General features: G+C 39.1%; 1 protein-coding gene and 1 non-coding gene across 3 annotated transcripts in view; both read right to left on the bottom strand.

Annotated features, from left to right (window-relative positions):
* AKAP6 (A-kinase anchoring protein 6) overlaps positions 1-22,130 on the bottom strand; it is a 542,654-nt gene that overhangs the window by 99,954 nt on the left and 420,570 nt on the right. For both annotated transcript variants that reach the window (XM_047736848.1, XM_047736849.1), the window contains one exon: positions 18,569-18,689. In XM_047736848.1, coding sequence (XP_047592804.1) covers positions 18,569-18,689 — 121 coding nt within the window. The remainder of the gene's footprint in view (positions 1-18,568; positions 18,690-22,130) is intronic.
* On the bottom strand, positions 8,040-8,145 carry LOC125105820 (U6 spliceosomal RNA). The gene has a single exon (XR_007129071.1). It is a non-coding gene; the product is annotated as a U6 spliceosomal RNA (small nuclear RNA).

Genomic DNA, 22,130 nt, shown 5'->3' with positions numbered 1-22,130 from the left:
GAAAATACATATGGTAGGAAATATTTGTGCTTAGGCAAACAGAAAGCAATGCAAATTTCATAAATTATTAGTTGAGCTTGATACTAATTAGTGTAGTTTGCAAAGTGGGAAAAAACTTGTAATCAATTTTTCCTCAAGCAAGTATGAATCTGCCTTTAACCAGATAGCTCTCCAGAGAAGTAGCCCCAGTAGGGAATTTGGAATTAGAGAGATTGCCTGTCACTAGGTCTCCCAGGGTAACTCTGAATTCAAACGTGAGCCTGTTCTTTACCAAAATGCCCTAGGGACAATTCTAGTCCTTTCCTCATAGACAGTTAAATGCCTTTAGCAGTATTTGCCATGACATCCAATGTGACAATTCAAATACAAACCAGTGATGTGCATATCGCAACTCAAGCAGAAGGTAAGAACAGGTTGTTTGTACCATATAAAATGACCCATTTTCAATGGAAATAAAAGTGAATATATCTGTTCTATGCTGCAAAGAAATTTGAGGAGGATTTGATCATTCTGCCCAAAGAAAAAGGTAGGAAAATTAAAATGTGTAGAAAATAAGACGTCAAAGAGAAATCTAAATTTCCGTGACAGATTTAGCAAGACACTGTTCAGAATCCAACTGAAGAGTTATCTACTACTGAATAAAAGTAAAAAGTAAAGGAAAGGGTCTAAGAAGGCTCATAAAATTTGCATTTACTACTACTACCTGAAATGAACTAAAAATAATGTGGCATTTGGAAACTATACGCTTTTTATGGTACTTTGCCACAAAATTATATTTACCCATGAGTTTGTTTCCATAGCCTTTGAAATCGAGTTCCTATAGTTCTGGTTTTTGCCAGATGGTTCCTAGCCAAATCAACTACTAATTGGAATTATCTTTGATTTCTCACCAGTGAGGGAATATTGAAGTTGGAACGGACCTCTAAGCCACCCAGTCCATCCTCCGCTTTATAGATGAAGAAAACAAAATCTGAGAGGATAAGAGTCATTGCCCAAGGAGAATCCAGCCTCCTTCTCCAGCACTTTATCACACAGCTTTCTAATCTTCCTCACATGGCACTGGTCTTTAGCAAAGCTCACAAATAAGATAAAAGAAAATTCAAAAGGAGAATCTAGAGAATAAAAAAAAAAAACAAAAAAACATAAAGAAACTGGAGTACTGATCTGAAGTTCACCCATGCTCTTCAAGAGAAATTAACATAGGGATCCCTGAGGGGCATGGCCTTTGTTTTACCTGTGGAAGCTTCAAGCTTCAATCCTGCTAGGACACAGCTGAGAATAACACTGAGTCATGGTAAACCTCTTACATGATACCCAAACTCTTTTTTTTAAAAACCACTATGATGTAGGTTTGAGTCCACGTTTAAATATTTTTATTTTGTTTTTACTGTTTTAACTGTTTCTATCTCCGATTTAGAACTCATTTTCCAAATCAGTGTGAATTTATGTTTCAGGACCAAACATAAAATAGAGAGTCATTTCATAACAGCAAAGCCACCGGAGAAGTGCTAATAAGAGCAGAATCACAGCCAAAGTTGAAAGAAGTGCATTAGATCCATTTTCTGCTTTCCTTTGGGTCCCACAAGCACAATAGAGCAGAGGAGGCCACCTGGTGGTGAAATGAACCAATTAACCATTTAATGCTACATTGTTAAACAAGGAAAACGGGCAGACTTTTGGGTTGTTATAAGAGGAAAACTAGAACCTTGGGCAAAAGAGTGGTAATCAACAGGTATTATTGTGATGCAGACAGAAAACTGAACTGGGAAATCTTTCAAGTCTGTAGAATAATGTATATTACTAAAGAGTTGTCATAATAGTTATTTATATACAAGGGAATGGTGAACTTTTCTACAGTCAGATAGTTTAGGCACGCTGGCCATTTGGTCACTGTCAAAATTACTCAGTTCTGTTACGGAAGTATAAAAACAGCCGCAAACAATACATAAATGAATGTGCCTGCCTATGTTCCAATAAAACTTTATTAAAAAAAAAAAAAAAACAACCAACAGGACATGGGCTGGATTCGACCTTCCAGCTGTAGTTTGTTAACCCCCGAGTCTGTATTATGTATTGAGCTACTTACCAAGCAAAAGGCTGAACCCCTTATATACATTACTCATGGAATCCTGGCAACCTTTCAAAGTGGGGGTTTTCCCCACTTCACAGATTTGAAAACTGCAGCTTAAAAAGTTTAAACAATTTGATGGAAAATGAACTACACTCCTTCTAACATAGAAATGCTTTCTGGAGCCTCATGACCATTTTTTCTCTGTGACTACAGAAATCTGTTCTGACCCACCCTGCCATTTATCCTGCAGAGGCTGCTTCTAGTTCTCTCCACGGAGACTTTGCTCCTGTTTCTCCATCTTGCATTCTTTTGAAATGTTGTTTGTCTCCTACCATCTCTTTCTCCATCACTTCTTTTATGTTTAAAAACTTTATGTCAGTTTTCATAACAACAGATGTAAGCAAGCATGAAAAAAGACAAAAGCAATGTATTAAAAATAGATAGCCATGTATACAACAATAAGCCAAGGAAACTGTCATACTGTATATGCTCCAAATGGAATGTGAGCCAAAAGCATGATGCTCACTCTTACATAAATAATATATTACGCATCCACTGGGAGAAGAAGCAGCTCTGTCCCTAAATGGGAAGATTTTTTAGCCCATTTTATATCATTTTCTTTTCCTTTTCAAACTTTTTTTTTTTTTTAAGGTATACGATATGTCATACTATCTCAGACAGGCAATATTCCTCTTCCAAACCATCCATGAACTATTTTATTAACTGTTAATAAGAGAGAGTTGAAAACTGATGGAGAAATCCATGGAGCTTGGTAAAGCCACTCAAATATATGGACCTACCATCACTACCTCAATATTAGCATATTTTCTCCTACAAAAGAGGAAAGAAGTGGTTTCAGTTAGATAGAGTATAGACAAAACCACCAGAAAGGACTTTTAAAAGATTTTTTAATTTGAAAAAAAAGCTGCAAAAGCTTGAGAAATGTGACTATACAGAAAACAGAAAGAAGAGGTTTAATTACCGAGCGTGGATTCTGGCCGATTTGACAATTAAACCTAACAACAGAAGGGATTTACACTAGATATAAGAAGACTTTCAGGGCAGGGAGAGTTGTTAAACATTTTAATGGGAGGCTGTGGAATTCCCTCTGGAAAGATCTTTAATGGAGGACAAATTCTCTCCTATCTGGAATGGATAAAAAACAATCCTTGAAAGAGAGGAAATGAAATGAAGGTCCTTATGAGGTCACTCGCAGTCCTGAAACTCCAGGTAAATTTCTCACTTCCCATGGAAATAAATAACTGTACAAAACCTCTAAGAGATTCACTTTGGGAGATTCCGGAGAAAACACTCATTAAGCAGGCGATTTAAATCAGAAAGTATTTATTGAGTGCCCAATATTACCTAGCCCCGGGGAGAGCAGAGCACAGGTCCCAGCAGCAGTGCTGGACAATGGACAGAGAACACAATTATTCACTTCAGTTAATTTTTTAAAAAAATCTTTGAACTCCAATCAGCTTTCTGGAACTGTCTATTTCCTGAACTTGGTGAGCTCAAAAAATCCCACAAGAGCTGGCTGTCACATGAGATTTCTGGCATTACTCATGGTATCCCTGGATCTTTGTGTAAACAGAAAAGGCTTCTGACAGTGTTTCCATACTTCATCTCTTTTTCTAACCCAAACTTGGACGGACGGAGCCTCTTAAACTATCATCAAAACATGGATTATAAAATGCTAGCCAACTTTGAGTTATTTTGCTATATTCCCATGTTGCAGAAGAAGAATTCAATTAGCTCAACTCTAGAGATTCATTTATACTTAAGTTTTAATGAACACGATTTTTGTTCATGGCTTGTAAGAAATCCAGTGATTTACGGAATGGCTCTTTAGCATCAGCAGGCAAAAGAGACTGAGGGAGAAGAGAGAAAGATCACACAGAGGAACGTTCTTCACACATATTTTCAAATCTCAATACGTCCCAGTTGAGGAAAGCTGAGGAGGAAGGACAAAGTTCAATGGGAAGACAGTAAACCCAAGTGGATGTCAAGGACAAAAATAGGGGAAAGAGGTGACTTCATCACAAATCTTTATCAGATTCTAATTTTAAATGGTACATCTTTTAGATTTTTCTTAATTGCATAAAATCATAGAAGCTCACAATTAATGGCTAAGTTAAAAATTTAAATGACTATATGAGAAGATAATTTTTTAGAACTATGAACAGTGTGAAACTTTTTTTCAATGAAAGAGTGGGAGACAGTTTCAAAATTACATTTTAGTTTTCTCCCGACCTTACAGTGGTCAACCTTAATTTTTTTAAGTTGCATATTCTGAGTTAGCCAGCTGTAGCTTTGGAAAGAGGAGTCCATCTTTTTTAGACTCCATCTATCCACCCTCATCACGACGGACCTGGGTTACTTATTGTTTTTCTCACCTTCCTCATGACTACTTCTTTAGACATACTTACTCCTCTGGAGTCAAACCTAATTTTCTACAACAAATATGTCAATAATCTGTCACATTAACTATGGTACAGGAAAAAAAAATGTGCTGATATTCCTACCATGTCTAATGACTGTCCACGTTCACCTGCATCTATTGTTCTATTTTTAGTTTTACATTCTTATGGTACATGTTATTACTTATATGTTTAAGTAATCATACTGTCTACATAATCAAGAATGCATGACCAAATAATACAGTTTGAGAGGATGAAGACTAGCCACAGAATTATGGTGATTAGTTGTACATTTTTGTGCCCGTTTGTCTCAGACATGGGCATCATGATCCTTCCCTTCCTCCCTCCCTCCCTCTTTTTTTCCCAGACACCAACCTGGCCAAATCTGAGTACCCTGAGTATTAAGAACTTCACTCAACAGTACAGTTTTTAAAGGAGAGCGACTGTTGGTTTTGTTTTTATATACTATAAGAAGAGGCCATGAGGTTTCAGACTGAATGACCACTGCATGAAAATAGGGTTGTTTTCTTGCAAAAATAATGAATTGATAGCATAGTTCCAATCAGGAGGATTTAATTAAAAGCTTATTAAATAAATCTATTTGAAAAGTGTTTCTCAATATGTATTTATTGCATTTCTATTATGTGCCAGGTACGACACTAGGCAGTGGAGATACAGCAATAAATGATGCAGACACAAACCTTGCCCTCCTGGAGTGTGGAGTCTAACAAAAATTATAATCATTCATTCTCACATTTGGTCCACAAAGTCCAAACCTATCATCACTATTAAAAAGTATGCATTTAATTATAACAAAGTACTCATAGCTAAATTATTCTCAAGGAAGGCTCTGTTAGGGAGGCACCTATGAATACTGACAGGGTAAAACTATTATAACGAAGGTAGCAAAATTGAATATGCCAAGACTTAGAACATAGAAATGAGCTCCAAACTGAAGCTTAGCATATATATGAAGAAGTTGGGACACCTGGGTGGCTCAGTTGGTTAAGCAGCTGCCTTCAGCTCAGGTCATGATCCCAGCGTCCTGGGATCGAGTCCCACATCGGGCTCCTTGCTCGGCAGGGAGCCTGCTTCTCCCTCTGCCTCTGCCTGCCATTCTGTCTGCCTGTGCTCGCTCTCTCTCCCTCTCTCTCTCTGACAAATAAATAAATAAAATCTTAAAAAATATATATATATGAAGAAGTTTGTGTATATATTTACATACGCGTGATTTAAATGTCTCGGGACTACCAGCATATTTGGTCCAAGGAATCTGCTTTCACTCAAATTCAATCCTTATGAATGATACTTTTAACTAGATGAGTTAATACTTTGTATACGTGTATATATGTGTCAACACACATAAATGTGTGTGCATGTGTGTATATACCCTTTCCACGAACTTCCCAGTTTTCAATGGATACAATAAGACGACAAGGGAAATATCACGAATTACAGATTTTCTTTAAGTCATTATCAATGAGCATATAGAATCAATTACTTAGGAAAGCAGCTGAAATAGTAAGTTCAGAGGAGTTACAGGGGTGTATGGATGTCCTTCTGGAGAAAGGCTCTGTGGTCTAAAGAAGTTTGAAAGAAAAATTAGAATCAACCCCAGAAGCATTGAGCCTGCTTGACTCTTTCCTGGCTTCAGCAAGAGAAAATGGGCATGTGTGTGTGTGTGTGTGTGTGTGTGCGCGCGTGCACATGCACATGTGTGGGTAGTGTGTATATGTTTATGTTTTGTGTCTTATGTAAATGAATGAAGGTTCAGCAGGAAGACCACTGCTTCCCTCTTAGCTTACCCCAGTGTGCCTCATTAGGAACAGAGTGTCACAGAAGTGCCTAGTTTAAGAATGTATGAGCTTCACAAATGCCAACATTATTAAAAAATATGCTTGGGAATGCCCTTGTTTCTGAGAACTGAAATTGCCTCCTTGACAAGACTGGAAAATGTTTTTTTTGCAAATGATATTCCTCTAGAGTATCTCTCCATGGGGACCCTTCCTCAGTGACTCCCTTTGGCAATAACAGGATCCATGAGGTTGAATCTTCCTAGGGCAATGCTGCCTTTAGTGCACCCCCCCCAACAAACATAAATATTTTCAGCCTTAGCTTTCCTGAATCTAACAAAATATAGGGGGTCCCTGTTCCACATGGCAACATTCTCCTAGGGTGCTGAGGTGCTTAAGAAAGTTTGAGGTTTTTCACAGAATAGCCTGATGATTGGCTAAGGAGCAAACCCAAGTCTATCATGTTTTCTCTGCTGATGTGCCATTTAATATTATAGGAACTTCCTTCTCTCTGGCACTAGAAGCTCATGCAGAGGGAGGAAAATGCACTTGCAAGAATTTTGCCTACAGTAAAGAAGAAGATATAAGGCAATAATGAGCAGGCAAATCGTGCGTGAAAGATTGTGGGCATTAAAGGCAACCAGATTGGGTTCAAACTCTGACTTATTTACTTATTTCTTATGGTAGCTACTGAAACAGCTCAACAACTATTTCTAGTTTTCTGCCTTTCAGGCACATAGTAGGGATGCATTTCCCTATCAACTTTGGAATTAGGTGGGGCCATGTGATTAGTTCTGGCCAATGATTCTGAGAGGAAGAAACATGTTTCCCTTCCAGGTAGAAGGTTTAATGTCAAGAGGGAGACCCTCCAGAACTCTCTTTTCCCTTTGTCGCATTAAGAGAATATTTAGTTCATTAGTCTGAGTCCTGGAGTAAGAACAGTGCCAACCAGAGCCCATAGCCAACCTGTGATGGATGAATAGTATGTGTGAGAAATAAATCTTTGTAACTTTAAACCTTTGAGATTTGGAGGTTGTTCAGAATCTCAGCAAGCCCTAGCCTAACCTGAGAAACTGGTTCTTTTAAGCTAGTCACTTAACCTCTCTGTTTTTGCTCATATCCATGAAACGGGGAGAATAATCCATTGTGAGAGCATTAAACAAGCTCATGTGTATAGGGCATAAAAACAGTCAAATAGTAAGATTTGACCAATTTAGTTTTTTTTTCCTTCCATTCTACTCCTATCTCATAACCCCCCCCCACCCACCCACACACACACAATTCCCTTTTTATCAAATGGTGAAATAACAACTGTCCTTGGTCCCTTTTCTAGATTTCTTCTCTCTACCGATTCCATCTTCCCTTCCTAGTGCCCTTCCATTTAAACGAAATGTTAACATTGGCACTTAAGCCAGTATTATTCTCCTGCCCCTTGAGTATATCTGCATCCAGTAGAATGCATTCTTTTTATCTCAAAGAAATTAATCTTAAGGATGGGATTTAAGGCAGTATGGACATTTAGTAATGGAAATAGTTGGGTTGGGGAATTTCTAATACTCCAAGAGTGATGTCCCCTGGACAACCACAAATCTACCTCTTTCTAAAGTTAGACATGGTAGTGAGATAAGGACAAGAAAACAGGAGGTTAAAGGATTTATCTGAAAAAGTACTATGATTGAGCTTTTCTCACCCAGGGTTTTCCAGACTATTCTGAACAGGTACCAGGACTTCATTTTTTTCTTTTTCTTTTCTTTTTTAAATATAGAATGTGTCACAAATTTGCATGTCATCATTGGCGTGGGGGGGGCACGCTAATCTTCTATCATTCTAATTTTAATATATGTGCTGCCAAAAAGACCACCAGAACTTTTTTTGAAATAACCAAAATGCTATCTAGGTACCCTTCTAGCCCTAACTTCCTGTTTTAGGAATAGATGCATGAAATCCTAATAAATTGTAAAAGCTAGAGTAATCATAAGGACAAAATATTTGGATTCAACAGCATATCTTACACACTTGGTAATGTTATGATATAACTTACATTGTAAGTTACAAGATTTTGTGGCGTAGTGATAATCTAGTTAGGATAACCAATGCCTTACCAATATAGGCAGTTACAGTTATGACAACCAGTGCCTTCCTGATGTAATTACATGGAACATTAAACCTAACATTTATCCTTTTTATAACAAGACCCTTTTGTCAATGATAATACTTGATTTTCATCTTTAAATTTTGGTATTCTTTTTTTTCCAACAAAATAAATAACTCTCAGTTATACCATGTGAGGTTTAATCACACATCCTAGGTTGTTTTGTTTTGTTTGTTTTTCTAGGTACAAAGCACATCAGCCCATATATGAATATAACCATTAAAGATAAGTAATTTCAAAACAGGCAATGCTAAAAAGTAGGTGAGGGGCATTTCCATGGACTCACTGACCTGAAACCTAACACACTGTATTGAGCAGATCTGCAGCCAAAGGTGACAGCGAATCTAACAAGCACCCTTTCTTATAAGTAGCTTAAGTGTTCCTCTAATTCATGTCATAAAAACCAGAAAGAAATCTCCAAACATGTGGGGTGAAAGACAAATCTCTCAGCTTAACACAGGAGGGAAACACTACACATTCACATCTAATTAACAAAAAGTCGTTTTTTCAAAAGTTAAAGGTGGAAATTTTTGCAATTTAATCCCAAATTTTATTAGCAAACTCTAATGATTATCCTGATTGCAATTAATAAAAGCTCCCAAACAGGTCAACTCATTTAAGTGCTATCTGTAATCATTTGGATTTTAACATGATGGTTATTACTTATTACCCTGAAACCAAGCCGCGCAATGAGATATTGATTACTTTTAACCTTTAGATCCAAGTATTCAAGAAAGGTCAGAGGAGGGGAATACTACACCTTTCTTGGCTGGCAAACGTATTGCCTTCAGGAGAATTCAAATGATTCCCATTGGCCAAGTAGATCCAAGATTAGTTTATTCTCTGGGCTGACAAGAAATGATGATGCTTTTCAAAATCACATCCAGCACGTATTTAGTGAAGTGTTACATTTATATAACCAGTGGCCTCAAGATGTGCTTCACATCGCAGCAACTCTCAGGCTGTTAACCCTTGAACAAGTTTTGTTCATGGAAGCATCTTTGTTGGGATGAGATCCTAAATGTAGTGGCTTTAATTGGAATAAACTCATCTCATTAAATTCTCTTGTGGGTTCCAAAAGGCTGAACACAATCTCTGGCCACTGTTGACCACTAGCATTTCTTTGGTTTTCTTTTTTCCATGACAACATTTAGAAATATTTTTCGCATTTGGGCCACCGAAAAGCAAGGAGTTCTTGGTGGGGTCCAGCAGAATTACGGGCAAGGGAAACATAACTGTTATGTGTTAGATTAATTTGCAGAACACTTGGCATTATTACTGCCAAGTCGTCAAATTGTTCCAAGTTGTTCCGGAAGGTTGTTATTAATAGTATGTTTTCTGAGGAAAGTTCTGTCTACTTTTGGAACTGCATTTCTGTTGCCAAGGAAACTCCTTTAAGCACAGTTTTCTAGGAGCACACTGCTGCTTTTGTTTGCCAGTGTCCTATTCATATCATCTAAGTAAGCGTTTTACATGCTCCAGCCTTCAGTCCCAAATGTTGAAGTTTTAGCCCATTTAAGTTGCTTTTTCAAACACAGTTTATGCCTGCTATGATTTCCCTCTTTCTCTCCCCCCTTTTCTCTCTCCCTCTCCATCCACAGCGCCTCTCTCCCCGCCTTCTTCCCACTCTCCCTCCAACACGCCCCACTCTTACTATTCAAGGTTTATTTTTTAAAACAGTTGCATTAGGGGAGATAGTTTTCATGAGTTTTTGATAAATTAACTTCAATTTAAATAATAATTCCATAGGTTGTAGCATTAGTCCTTCAAGTGTTAATTATCTTTTCACTTTAAAATTAATGTAGTCATTTCCTCCTGACTCCTCTACCCCATTTATTGAAGTGCTGAGGAAAACATGTCATTGAGTCCTGAGCCAGCCCTGTTGTTGTGATTAAGCGTGGTCACATGGCCCATCTCTGCCAAAAGGAGGGCCCTGAGAAAAGGTGACAAAGACAGTGATTTCCTGTCAGCAAAGAGTACGACAGGGCTGTCTAGAAGTGATGCAAATGAGGGGAACTTTCCCCACGGCTTGTTTGATCCACTCTAGGCCAAAGCAGGCCAGGCCAGGCAGAGAGGGAGCCGCACAATACAGCAGAGGCAGCCCCGAGAGCCAACGCACCTTCCGGACAGTAGCTCACCCACCAGAGACAAAAACTGCTGGCGGCCCTTCCCTTCCTTGCTCCTCTGCACACAGAGCCAACTATTTCTTGGCCTACTATTCTCTTGACATCCTTCTTTTTTTTTTTTTCTCTTTCCCCTCTTAAAAAAGTGATTCAAATAGGAATTATAAGCGCCAGCAAAAACAGCATTTCCTATATTGTTCAGAAAGCACATCCGTCTACTTTTTCTTCTAAGCATTTTCAGGATGAGTTTTGTCCTCTCTCAAGAAAGAAAAGAAAAAGATCTACAGTTGTCTTCATAGCAAACCCAGATTCACCAAAGCTCACATTAAGATGACAATTATCTAGGACTTTGTAGCTTTAATAAACACGGAACAACAAATTCCTTTCTAAAGAGCAGTGGAGGCAGCCTCAATTTTCCTATTCTGATCACTTTTAAAATGACTAGATAATGTTATTTGAAATATTATAATGATTTTAAGCATATTCTTCTTATCTTAATGGAGTTTTAATCTAACATACAATTAAGCTCTACAATTAATCTACTGAGAAAGAGGTAAAAAATTATCATTAGGTTCTTGTGCTTGATATATCTGGTACATTTTTACCTTGACTGCTTCAATAACTAGTAATTTGCTTCATTTTGGTACTGAAATTCCAACCTAAGGCCTAATTAGCAGAATTTAATTTTCTTAAAAGATTTATTTATTTAAGAGAGAGAGACAGAGACAGAGAAAAAACCAGTGGTGGGAGGGGAGGGAGCGGGAGCGGGAGAGAAATCTCAAGTAGACTCTCTCCTGAGTGTGGGGCCAAATAAGGGGCTCAATTCCGGGACCCTGAGATCATGACTTGAGTCAAGAACAAGTCAGATGCTTAACTGACTGAGCCACCCAGGCACCCCCAGAATATTTAATTTTTTGACACATACTTCTGTTCTGTACACCAACATGTAAAAATTCTTTTTTTAAAAAGGTAATGGGGGGCGCCTGGGTGGCTCAGTGGGTTAAGCCGCTGCCTTCGGCTCAGGTCATGATCTCAGAGTCCTGGGATCGAGCCCCGCATCGGGCTCTCTGCTCGGCGGGGAGCCTGCTTCCTCCTCTCTCTCTGCCTGCCTCTCTGCCTGCTTGTGATCTCTCTGTCAAATAAATAAAAATAAAATCTAAAAAAAAAAAAAAAAAAAAAAGGTAATGGATTTTCTTCTATTTTAAGCCCAGCTACTACAACCTGGACTATGAACCACCCTAGTATTACATTTTTAGGAGCTTAGGTTCAGTCATAAAGGTATCAGACTACAGCTGAAATTATTTTGATCAATCTGGTACAGAACAAAAGTGAACTGTTGCAGAGGGTTGATATTTGTGAATATATAGAATACAGGGGTAGCAGGATTAATCCGTTTTCTGTGATGGTTCATAGCCATGACAACATCATTTTGGCATCAATAGTTAAAAAATAACAAGTCAACTATGCCCCATTTTTCTTTTTACACTGTGCTTCATATTCCCCAGAATTTCTAATCCTACTCCATACTCATTTCTTTTAAAAAGTTATAATGCTTATCTTTTAATACACACCCGAATTCTCTAAAAGTGACAATTTTCTCCTTTAAAATGTATCTCTTTCTCTTATCTTTTTTTTTTCCCTAAAACAATTCTTCTTTCAGTGTTTAGTTCTCTTTTTATTTGTTTGGATTTTATTTTTTTAGAATTTTCTTAGTTGTTCATCCACCCATGATCTTAGTTTACTCTTTTTGTTTTGTTTTAGATTACTCATTTTTGTTTGGTTAGTTGTGTATTAACTAATATCAACTGTTTTTCTTTCTCTTCAAGGTTATAGTTCTCCCTCACTTTCCCAATACCCTCTTCTTTTCTTTTTTTTATTTTAAAGATCTTATTTATTTATTTGACAGAGAGAGAAATCACAAGTAAGCAGAGAGGCAGGCAGAGAGAGAGGGAGAAGCAAAGAGAGAAATCAAAAGAAAGCAGAGAGGCAGGCAAGTAAGCAGAGAGGCAGGTAGAGAGAGAGGGAGAAGCAGGCTGCCCGCTGAACAGAGAGCCTGATGCGGGGCTCGATCCCAGGACCCTGAGATCATGACCTGAGCTGAAGGCAGAGGCTTAACCCATTGAGCCACCCAGGCGCCACAGCTTCTTCTTTTCAAGTATGTAATATTGGTGTCTTCTCTTATTAATCTCACCTGGCCAAACTATCGTTGAAGAAGAGTTGTGTTCAAAGTCTGTAAATGTTATCTGGCAACAGAGTTAGAGAAAAACAATTCACTTGTTAAAAATATTATGTTTAGGGGCGCCTGGGTGGCTCAGTGGGTTAAGCCTCTGCCTTCGGCTCAGGTCATGATCCCAGAGTCCTGGGATCAAGCCCCGCATCTGGCTTTCTGCTCAGCAGGGAGTCTGCTTACCCCCCCCCCGCCCCCGCCTCTTCTGCCTGCCTCTCTGCCTACTTGTGATTTCTGTCAAATAAATAAGTAAAATCTTAAAAAAAAAAGTATTATGTTTAGAAACTTACTTATAAGAAATATTGTGGTTAAACATTTCACTACCATGCCATTCTAATCCCTTATATTAAAAAAAAAATTCCTAACAGAAAGTGTTTTCATATCTAAGTATCAAAATAAACTTAATTTTTTCAAAGGAAGTGTAATTTTTTTTCCTCAGGGAAAATGTAAATTTTGCAATTAAGCACATTTCCCTCTTTGCTTTTAATACCAGGAAATCCAACGTGAAATTTTAGTATCTTTAGTAAGTGCATAGGACCATACAGTCTAAATGCCTATATATTAACTCTTCTCACTGAAAGAGACTAGTCTGTTTATTTTCCCCAGTTCTGATTTATACTTATGTGTTAAAAATATTTTTAAGGGGGCGCCTGGGTGGCTCAGTGGGTTAAGCCGCTGCCTTCGGCTCAGGTCATGATCTCAGGGTCCTGGGATCGAGCCCCGCATCGGGCTCCCTGCTTTGCGGAGAGCCTGCTTCCTCCTCTCTCCCTGCCTGCCTCTCTGCCTGCTTGTGATCTCTCCCTGTCAAATAAATAAATAAAATCTAAAAAATATATATATTTTTAAGGGTTTCCTGTGAATTCTTATAAGCAACCTCAAATCCAGAGCAGAGTTAAAAAATCTAATCAGTCTGTTTAGTGAGCACTGGATTATGCAAAATGGGCAGTCCTTTTCCATTTACACAGCAGACATATTTGTTTAATACTTATACCAACAGGGGCACCTGAGTGGCTCAGTGCGTTAAGCCTCTGCTTTCAGCTCAGGTCATGATCTCAGGGTCCTGGGATCGAGCCCCACATCAGGCTTTCTGCTCAGCAGGGAGCCTGCTTCCTCCTCTCTCTCTGCCTGCCTCTCTGCCTACTCGTGATCTCTGTCTGTCAAATAAATAAAATCTTAAAAAAAAAAAAATACTATACCAACAGAGAAAGATAGAGGACACTTGCATTTTTCCCATAAAAGTAGAACTATATAAGAGTAGCTAGTCCTCAAAATGAAATATAAAATCTCCTGTGTAAATTCCTTGAAAGTATAAAGGCCTTAGTTAAAATGGGTACTAATGTTACATAATCTTTCAGCTGTAAGCATTATTTTAGTCCCTTAGAAATCATATAAGCTAATACTTTGTTGATGAGGAGCAGCTAAGCCATCCTCTCAAGGAACAAATCTATAAATGCGGTGCTTTCGTGAGCTTCCTACCCTCTGAAAACAGCTCTTGTTCAAGTATAACAATAATTGCCAGAATGCAACTTTTGAATGTGGCCCTTGAAATTAACCCTTGGACTCTGGAAGCCCATACCAATCCAGGCTCACTAAGGGCTCTGTTGTCTGGGCTTTGTAGGTGGCAGAGAATGGGCAGTGCTCTGTGGCAAGGGAAGGAGCCCCTGACCGGGCACAGCCTCACAGCACTCCCGAGTCAGCTGTCCTGACAGCAACAAGCAGCAGCCTGAGCTCCAGCCTCTCTGATCTCCATGATGCTTCTAGGTCACTCAGTCTATAAAATTCACAGGATGGGGGAGGAGATGTCTTGAGCTTCCCTGAGCCCAAGAATAATGCCACCTTTGATCTGTAGAAATGAAAAAAAATGGAGCTTTTCCTTTGCAAGTGGGTTTTAAATATTTCTCCATTAATAGTTAATGCACATGCAGACCGGCAGAGTGACAGCTCCCCGTGATTATGAATTCCGGCTTCGTAACTCCAGTCCAAATAGGAGCTGAACTTTCAAAATCACGGTGGTTACTTTTGACAAATTAAATTGTCCTACTTAGGAAGGTAGGAGGAATGAAGAAAAAGAAAGTGAGAGAGTGGGAGCAAATTCTCCTTGGAGGTGATTCTCAGATTGAGGAAGAAAAAATAAGAAAGAACTACTTTTGTGTTTTCTAGGCTGACAATACTGCCAGTGTTTATTAGAAAAGAGCTATAGAAGGTCCCTGCTCAGAGGTTGGGCAAGTGGGCCAGACAAAGACGGGAGAAGGAAAGACACTGGCAGGATGGCTCACTGTCTCAAAATAAGGAAGAAAATATTTTTGAGGGAGTGGTCATTTTTAAACAAGAATCAAGTTGCTCTTAAGACCCTGCTGTTGAAAGTTAATTAGAAAGAAAATGGTCTTAAATTTCTAATGAACAGAAAATAACAAGAAATGGTTTAAACAGAAAATTCTACTTTGTCGTCCTTCATAATGCTAAGATTCTAAATTATGTCAGGTGGTGTCAATGTATTCTTTGCCTGTTAAATCTAATTCTTTTCCTTTAAGAAGTCCCTATGGTATTTTGCTGGCTTGGGGTAACCAACATATCACAACAGCTGCCCAGCCCAGGAGCTCTGCTGAATGAATAATCGAAGGTATTTATCTGGAGTTACCTATCTAGGGGTTAAGGACAGACGATTTTCTGGCAGAGACTAGAGTATAAAATAAATAGGGAAAGTCAGGCAAGTAGTGCCTGGTGTGGAAAAGGCTTAAAAACTCTTCACTCTTGTTGACTACCATCTTAGTAGGCTTTCTCTAAACCAACATTTCCAAATGTGGACTTTGGGGAATCAACCTAAGTCTGTGTAGTATATGTCACAAGTTGGGATCTGGGTGGGCATGACTATCTACTCCAGGAAAGGAGCCGAGTGATGAAATACAGAGAGGCCCCCAAGGAGAGGAGAGAAAAGGTTTTGAATTCTACTGTAACAAGAATCATGCTTGGTCTATGGCCACTGGGATTTTACCATCACTCAGGTGAAGGTCTCTCTGAAAGGTTTCACCTTCGTTCTTTATGATAATATCAGCAATCATGAACTTCATTCTCACCCTTAGTTTTTTGGTATATGTGCTGCTGAACGAAGTGAGCACTCATCCTTGACTTTTGAACTCAACAACTGTTAATTCAGTATCAGCTATGTAAGGTGTTTTGCTTAACAATGTATAAAATCCAAGAGCAAGGCATTTTTCTTAGTGTTATAGAAGCACTTTAAGAAAGGAAGATGATGTACATAGGTTGAGCTGGACTGGAGTGCCGTGGTATGGGTTGGGCATCCAGTTGAATGGTCTTGAAGACTAGGAAATGTGAATCCCCACAGGGGAAGGGGGAGTCCCACTGACCAGAAAAAAAAAAAAAAAAATGGTTTTGTCCCAAATGTCAGTGGTGCCCTTGATGAAAAATGCTGATAGAGCACTGGTATCTTTCAGGGACAACAAATTTAAAGATTAAAGTCTCAAATGGTATTGAAAGCAGAGGAAGGCCTGGGGACCAACTGAGAAGCGCTATTACTCTGGGGTCTCTGTGATTCATAGGCTCAAAACCCTCCTCCCCCAGGTCATCAGTTCAGTTGATTTCTGAAAAGGCACATTGGAACAGAGGAATGGGACATGGAAAATGTTGACCTAACCTGAGAATCCCTGAGGATTCTAGATGAAGACCTGAAATTAATTTTCCTCCATCAATTTTTCTAATTCAGGATCCACCCTAAGTTCTCAATGACTCCTTACTCAATATCCTCAGATTGCTCTGGAGGTTCCTAAACCTCTGGAATCATGTGGGGGCTTGTGTAAAGGAAGACTCTATAGATCTGTAGCATTTGCCCTTGGTGTATAGCTCAATCTTTAATTTTGCTTATAAGCCAAATGCAAAATTAGGGCCAGTCTCATGAACTTAGCTGCATTAACACCTCAGAGCAAAAAGATGATGACAGGACGTGAGTCACAAATAAAGAACCCCAGTATGGAAAATATTTGGGAAAATGCTATAATCCAAGAGTGTGAGTGGGTGGAATAATGGCCTTCAATATACCAGAATGGGAATTCTCAGGCAGAGCACTTATAAGGAAATCACAAGAAAAAAAAAGACTGATTTCCTATTAATTGTGATGTAAATTATATGGATGTGATTTTGACAAAGAATAGCTCTACTGCTGAAAAAAAGGTTGTGGTTTATGTGCAAAATGCAAAATGCATCAAGAAGAAAAGAAATCTTATTTGGCATCATGAGTGCAATAACATCTGAGATAATGGCTTATGGTTAGTTAACTTTTGTATTATTTTTTTCCTGTTTGGTTCAATTTTTAATGCTTATTGGGAATGAAACTAATATTTTTCTATCAATAAATTGATAAGATTAATGGGCATTTTTCATACATAATTCTTGATCCTGACATGAAATGTGAACTCACCTTGCTTTGTTTACATTAGCTGAAGACTGTTATTCCAGACATGTTATGCTAGAAGATATACTGGGTAGGTTTGTTGTTAATGTGGATGGCTACCCATCCAGGAAATGGCTAGTAGTCAACAAACTCGATTAATGTTGGGTAGAATTCTTTCAGGAATAAAATATCACCATTTGCTGACTCCTTGGGGAGCTTATATCTTCTCTTAACCAAGATGATTCTCAGGGGACACTAATTAAAGTCAACCCGACCCTTGAAAAGTATAAATAAAGTTCTCTCTTTAAAGAAGGTAAAAGTTAAAATAACATATTTAGGAACGGCAACTTAAAATGATAAAAAATGAGGAAGAAAGGAGACAACTTTTACTTGACCTTGAATGTACTTCTTATTCTACAAGAAATTTTTAAAAGCTAGAGGGTAGTTGTTTCTTGTCATTATCCTGTTGCTGATTCTGTGGTTAGTTATTAATTTTATTTTTTATGATTCACAATCTGCTCCTTGAAATATGCCATATGCTCAAAGCAATTCAAGGATGACAACTGTCAGAATTACTCCAATAAAAATTGCCTAAATGAGGAAGATTTACTGCAATCTGATATTTCAGTGGAAAGTCCCTCTACCCTCCCCGACAGCTTTTGCAGAGGCTGTGAATCTTGCAACCATTTTTTCAGTCAAAATCACATAGCTGTTTTGTAAGAACTTCTAAAACTATTTAAGTAGAATTGGTAAAACATATTAAGCTAAGGGTGAATTAGCAGACACAGAAAAACAATATAGATAGTTATTAGATGGACTGCCTGCAATCAATATATAAGTTCCAAGCCAGTTTTCTTAAATCACACACAAATGTATTGAGTTGATATGACAACGTCTGCTCTGTGTATCACTAATAAACATTAAATTGAATGATCCCTGTACCCTGGAAGTAGCAAGTCAAACTGGAGGCAAATTTCTTTTTTTCTCTGGAAAGATATGAGGGGTGGATAGAATCCACCTGAGTGCTCCAATGAAAACACATTTTGTTAAATGTTACCAGTCCATTTATCCTTCATTTTGTTTCAGTCTATTTATTAATGTGGTTTCATTTATTGCTATTCATCTTGGAGATAAATCTTTGTCCTTCTATAGAATTACACCAAATAGAATGTGATAAAGGGAACTTTCTTGCAATTATGATGTCGGTGCAGCCTGTCAGCACACAAGGGATGGAAATGAGTTTGGGGACAGGGAAGGGAATTCTAATAGACACCATGATACATACAATGAACGCAAAGATATCCTGAGAGAGAGAGAGACTTGTCAGGCTAATCAGATCTTCCACAGCAAGGTAAAGGCAAGAAGGGTAGCTCTAACCTTGTAAAGATGCTGCTGCTGCTCCTCTGACATCATCAGGTCGTGGCTGTCCATCACGAGGGACTCCATGTCAATCAGCCAATCCCAGAGCTCCTGATATTCCGAATCAAAGTCCAGAAGCCTGAAGATAAGGCACAAAATGTATTATGCATAAATACAGTGTAGTTGTTAAAATCTCATATTAGAATAATATATTCTTGAAAACCCATGATGTTCCTAGGTGATACCTGTGAAAAGAGAAGGGAAAAATTCTCGGTGTAGTTATGCGGTGGGTAAAATAGAAACTCAAGCCTCTGACATAGCATTTCTTAGATTTTGAAAACATAACATGTTATTCCAGGGCTCATACCTGAGATGTATCAAGACTATTTCCATTCGCTAACCCTTTTTGAGGATTTACAGCACTTGAACAAAATGACTCCTACTATGTCCTTGGAAGAGAGCGCTGCCATATTTAACAGACTGAGAAATGAAGGGTCAAGGCCTTGTGAAAGGAACAGGGTCCAGAATTTTGGGTCAGAATAGCATCATCAAAATTCAAACCTCTTTCTTGCCCACTAGATTTTCATAGATGTCGCATCTGAAATACATTTATGATTAAGAATACTAATTCAAGGGGCGCCTGTGTGGTTCAGTGGGCTAAAGCCTCTGCCTTTGGCTCTGGTCATGATCTCAGGGTCCTGGGATCGAGCCCCACATCAGGCTCTCTACCCAAAAGGGAGCCTGCTTCCTCCTCTCTCTCTCTCTCTCTCTCTCTCTGCCTGCTTCTCTGCCTACTTATGATCTCTGTCTGTCAAATAAATAAATAAAATCTTAAAAAAAAAATACTAATTCAACTAATTTCTCTACAACGATCACAATTTATTATCCAATCTGAAATATCATTTTCCCCGGGAAATGACTCAATCATTTATTTGTCCCTCTGCTGTCTCTTTGCCTATCTCTGCAAACATATATCCTACATTTATTGTCATGGATGAGTAGCCAGCATTTCAGCTTAACTCTCAGAGATAGGCTTGAGTGACTCTGGTAAGCGGGTGAGAACCAGGGGCAGATCCAGTATTAGACAGGTGTTCCCCACAGACGTGTAGGAAACAAAGGTAAGGACAGGAAGTCAAAACAATGAATCTTTGAATAGCCAGCAATCATTAAAATTCAAAGGAGGATCACTATGGTTTTCAACAAAATAAATCATTAGAATAAGGAGCTTAAAAGGATTAATGTGATTCTCTATTGAAAGCCTGGTGAATAAGTAAAGCCCAGATTCTTCTAAAACACTGTGATCAGAAAATGAAAGTGCAGGATGAAAAACTATGACTTTGTCCTTCCCCCCAAAATCATCTCCCTAAAAGAAACCACATCCTTGGGGCGCCTGGGTGGCTCAGTGGGTTAAGCCTCTGCCTTCGGCTCGGGTCATGATCCCAGGGTCCTGGGATCAAGCCCCGCATCGGGCTCTCTGCTCAGTGGAGAGCCTGCTTCCTCCTCTATCTCTGCCTGCCTCTCTGCCTACTTGTGATCTCTGTCTGTCAAATAAATAAATAAAATATTAAAAAAAAAAAAAAAAGAAACCACATCCTTGCCACACTGTAACAGAGCAAAACCCTATCAGGACCAGCAAAGCAGCAGACTCAAGTACGAATCTGGATTTATCGAGTGAGTATCTTTTTACTACCTTGTTCCTGTCTCTATACATTAAATGGCTACTTTCCACAAAAATGAACATTCACTTTTCATCATTTAATTTAATCTTAATCGATCTGTCAAAGAAAACTGAAGGTGTATCTGGTGACCGAGGAGACTAGATCTAGAACAGCTTGTTTTATTTTAATTATCTTACCATAATTACAAAGATTACTGATGAAGACCATAAGCACCCAGGGGCAAGGATCGTCATTGGCTGACATGTAGGATTGACGTTTAACTGAATGCTGATGTTGGGCACCGGTGATGTGACCAAAAGCTTCAGAAAGGCTCTGGTGGCATAGAGCAGGGTTTCTCAGATTTAATGTGCACATGACAGAGATGAGGATTTTGTTGAAATGCAGGTCCTGATTCAGTAATTTTAGGGTGGGGCCTGAGATTCTGCATTCAGGCCTCGCTTTGAATAGCAAGGAATTCCAGCAAACAGGAGAATCTGAACTAGTATCCCATTTCAAAATACTAAAAAACAAACAAAACCACTGTAACAGGGACAAACCACCAAGCTTTGTTTATTAACTCTGAGCGACTAATAAGGAATGACTAACAAGGATTTGCTCACAGGACATGGACAATCATTTAGAAATACCACCTGAATTACAGTCATCATTTCTCTCTCCTTGCACCCTCCCACATTTTAGCCATAAAGACAGGAGAAAGTCGGGGGTGGGTGGGTGTGCACTTGGGTGACTGAGTCAGTTAAACGTCTGCCTGCAGCTCTGGTCATGATCCCAGGGTCCTGGCATGGACCCCCATGTTGTGCCCATGCTCAGTGGGGAGCCTGCCTCTCCTCTCCCTCTGCCATTCCTCCTGCTTGTAGTCTCTGGCTCTCCCTATCTCTCTGTCAAATAAATAAATAAAATTTTTTAAAAAAGGGAAATGTCACCCCCCAAATTAAGGAAGTATGATTCTGGGGAATAGTAAAAATAGCAAAGGAGAAATAAAGGGAAAAGCTCACCCTTTCCATATCAGTGGATTTAAATAAGACAGAAATAAAGGCAAGAGGGGCTCTTGCTAAGATGTGGATCCTTCCCTATCTTGGACTAAGATCAGGAAAGGAGGTATGTGAGACAGGTTGAAAGGAAAGTCAAAAGCACAAGAATGTCAGCTCCATTTACTGCTTGGAAGTCTGGGAAGAGACTTCACCATCACCTGGAGTGGGAACACTACAATCAGAGAGAACTTTGGTCAGGACTCCCTTTGCTACCCGTTCTTTTATCCTCTGGATGAGGACACTGTTCTCTCACTCCCCACCCGGCCCTCCCACACCAAGAGGTTTCTAGGAGTTCACCCGGTGAATCTGACAGAGGTGCTGCCATGGCAACAAAGGCACACTGACGCCAAGGAGAGACAGGGGGGCCTCTGAAGTCAGACCTCAGAGAGTTGGCAGGGTTGAGATGAGGCTTAGTCAGCAGAAATACCTCCTGACCAAGCCAAGAGATAACAACACAGCCACAGGCCTCTGTGGGGATCAACTTTGGAATACCTAGGGCAAAATCCATTCAAACGAAACCAGACAGCCCCTACCCAAGGGACTTGGTGAGCCCAGAGAAACTCATCACACTTCAGAATCACAAGGTCACGTAAACCCAGATGCCACCTTAGAAAAGAGAAGGGAGAGAAATAAATCTGAAAAACAACATTGACCCCAAGAAGTAGCTCCCCAATGATGATGTTAATTTATTAGGGGATGCTATAAGCATTGTGTTAAAGAGCTGGGCCTCTGATCTTGAAGCAAGCTTTTCCCTTGTTTACCAAGAAATTATGTGCTTAGGATGTCTCATAAAAACTATCAGTCAGCAAGGAGAATAAAGGGACCTGTTTTCTCTTTCATATGTGCATGAAGAAAAGAAATTTTGATTAG

The sequence above is a fragment of the Lutra lutra genome, chromosome 7 (genome assembly GCF_902655055.1).
Source record: "Lutra lutra chromosome 7, mLutLut1.2, whole genome shotgun sequence".
Lineage (NCBI taxonomy): Eukaryota > Metazoa > Chordata > Mammalia > Carnivora > Mustelidae > Lutra > Lutra lutra.
Note: the sequence above shows the minus strand (reverse complement) of the source record. Positions and strands in the feature narration are given on the sequence as shown.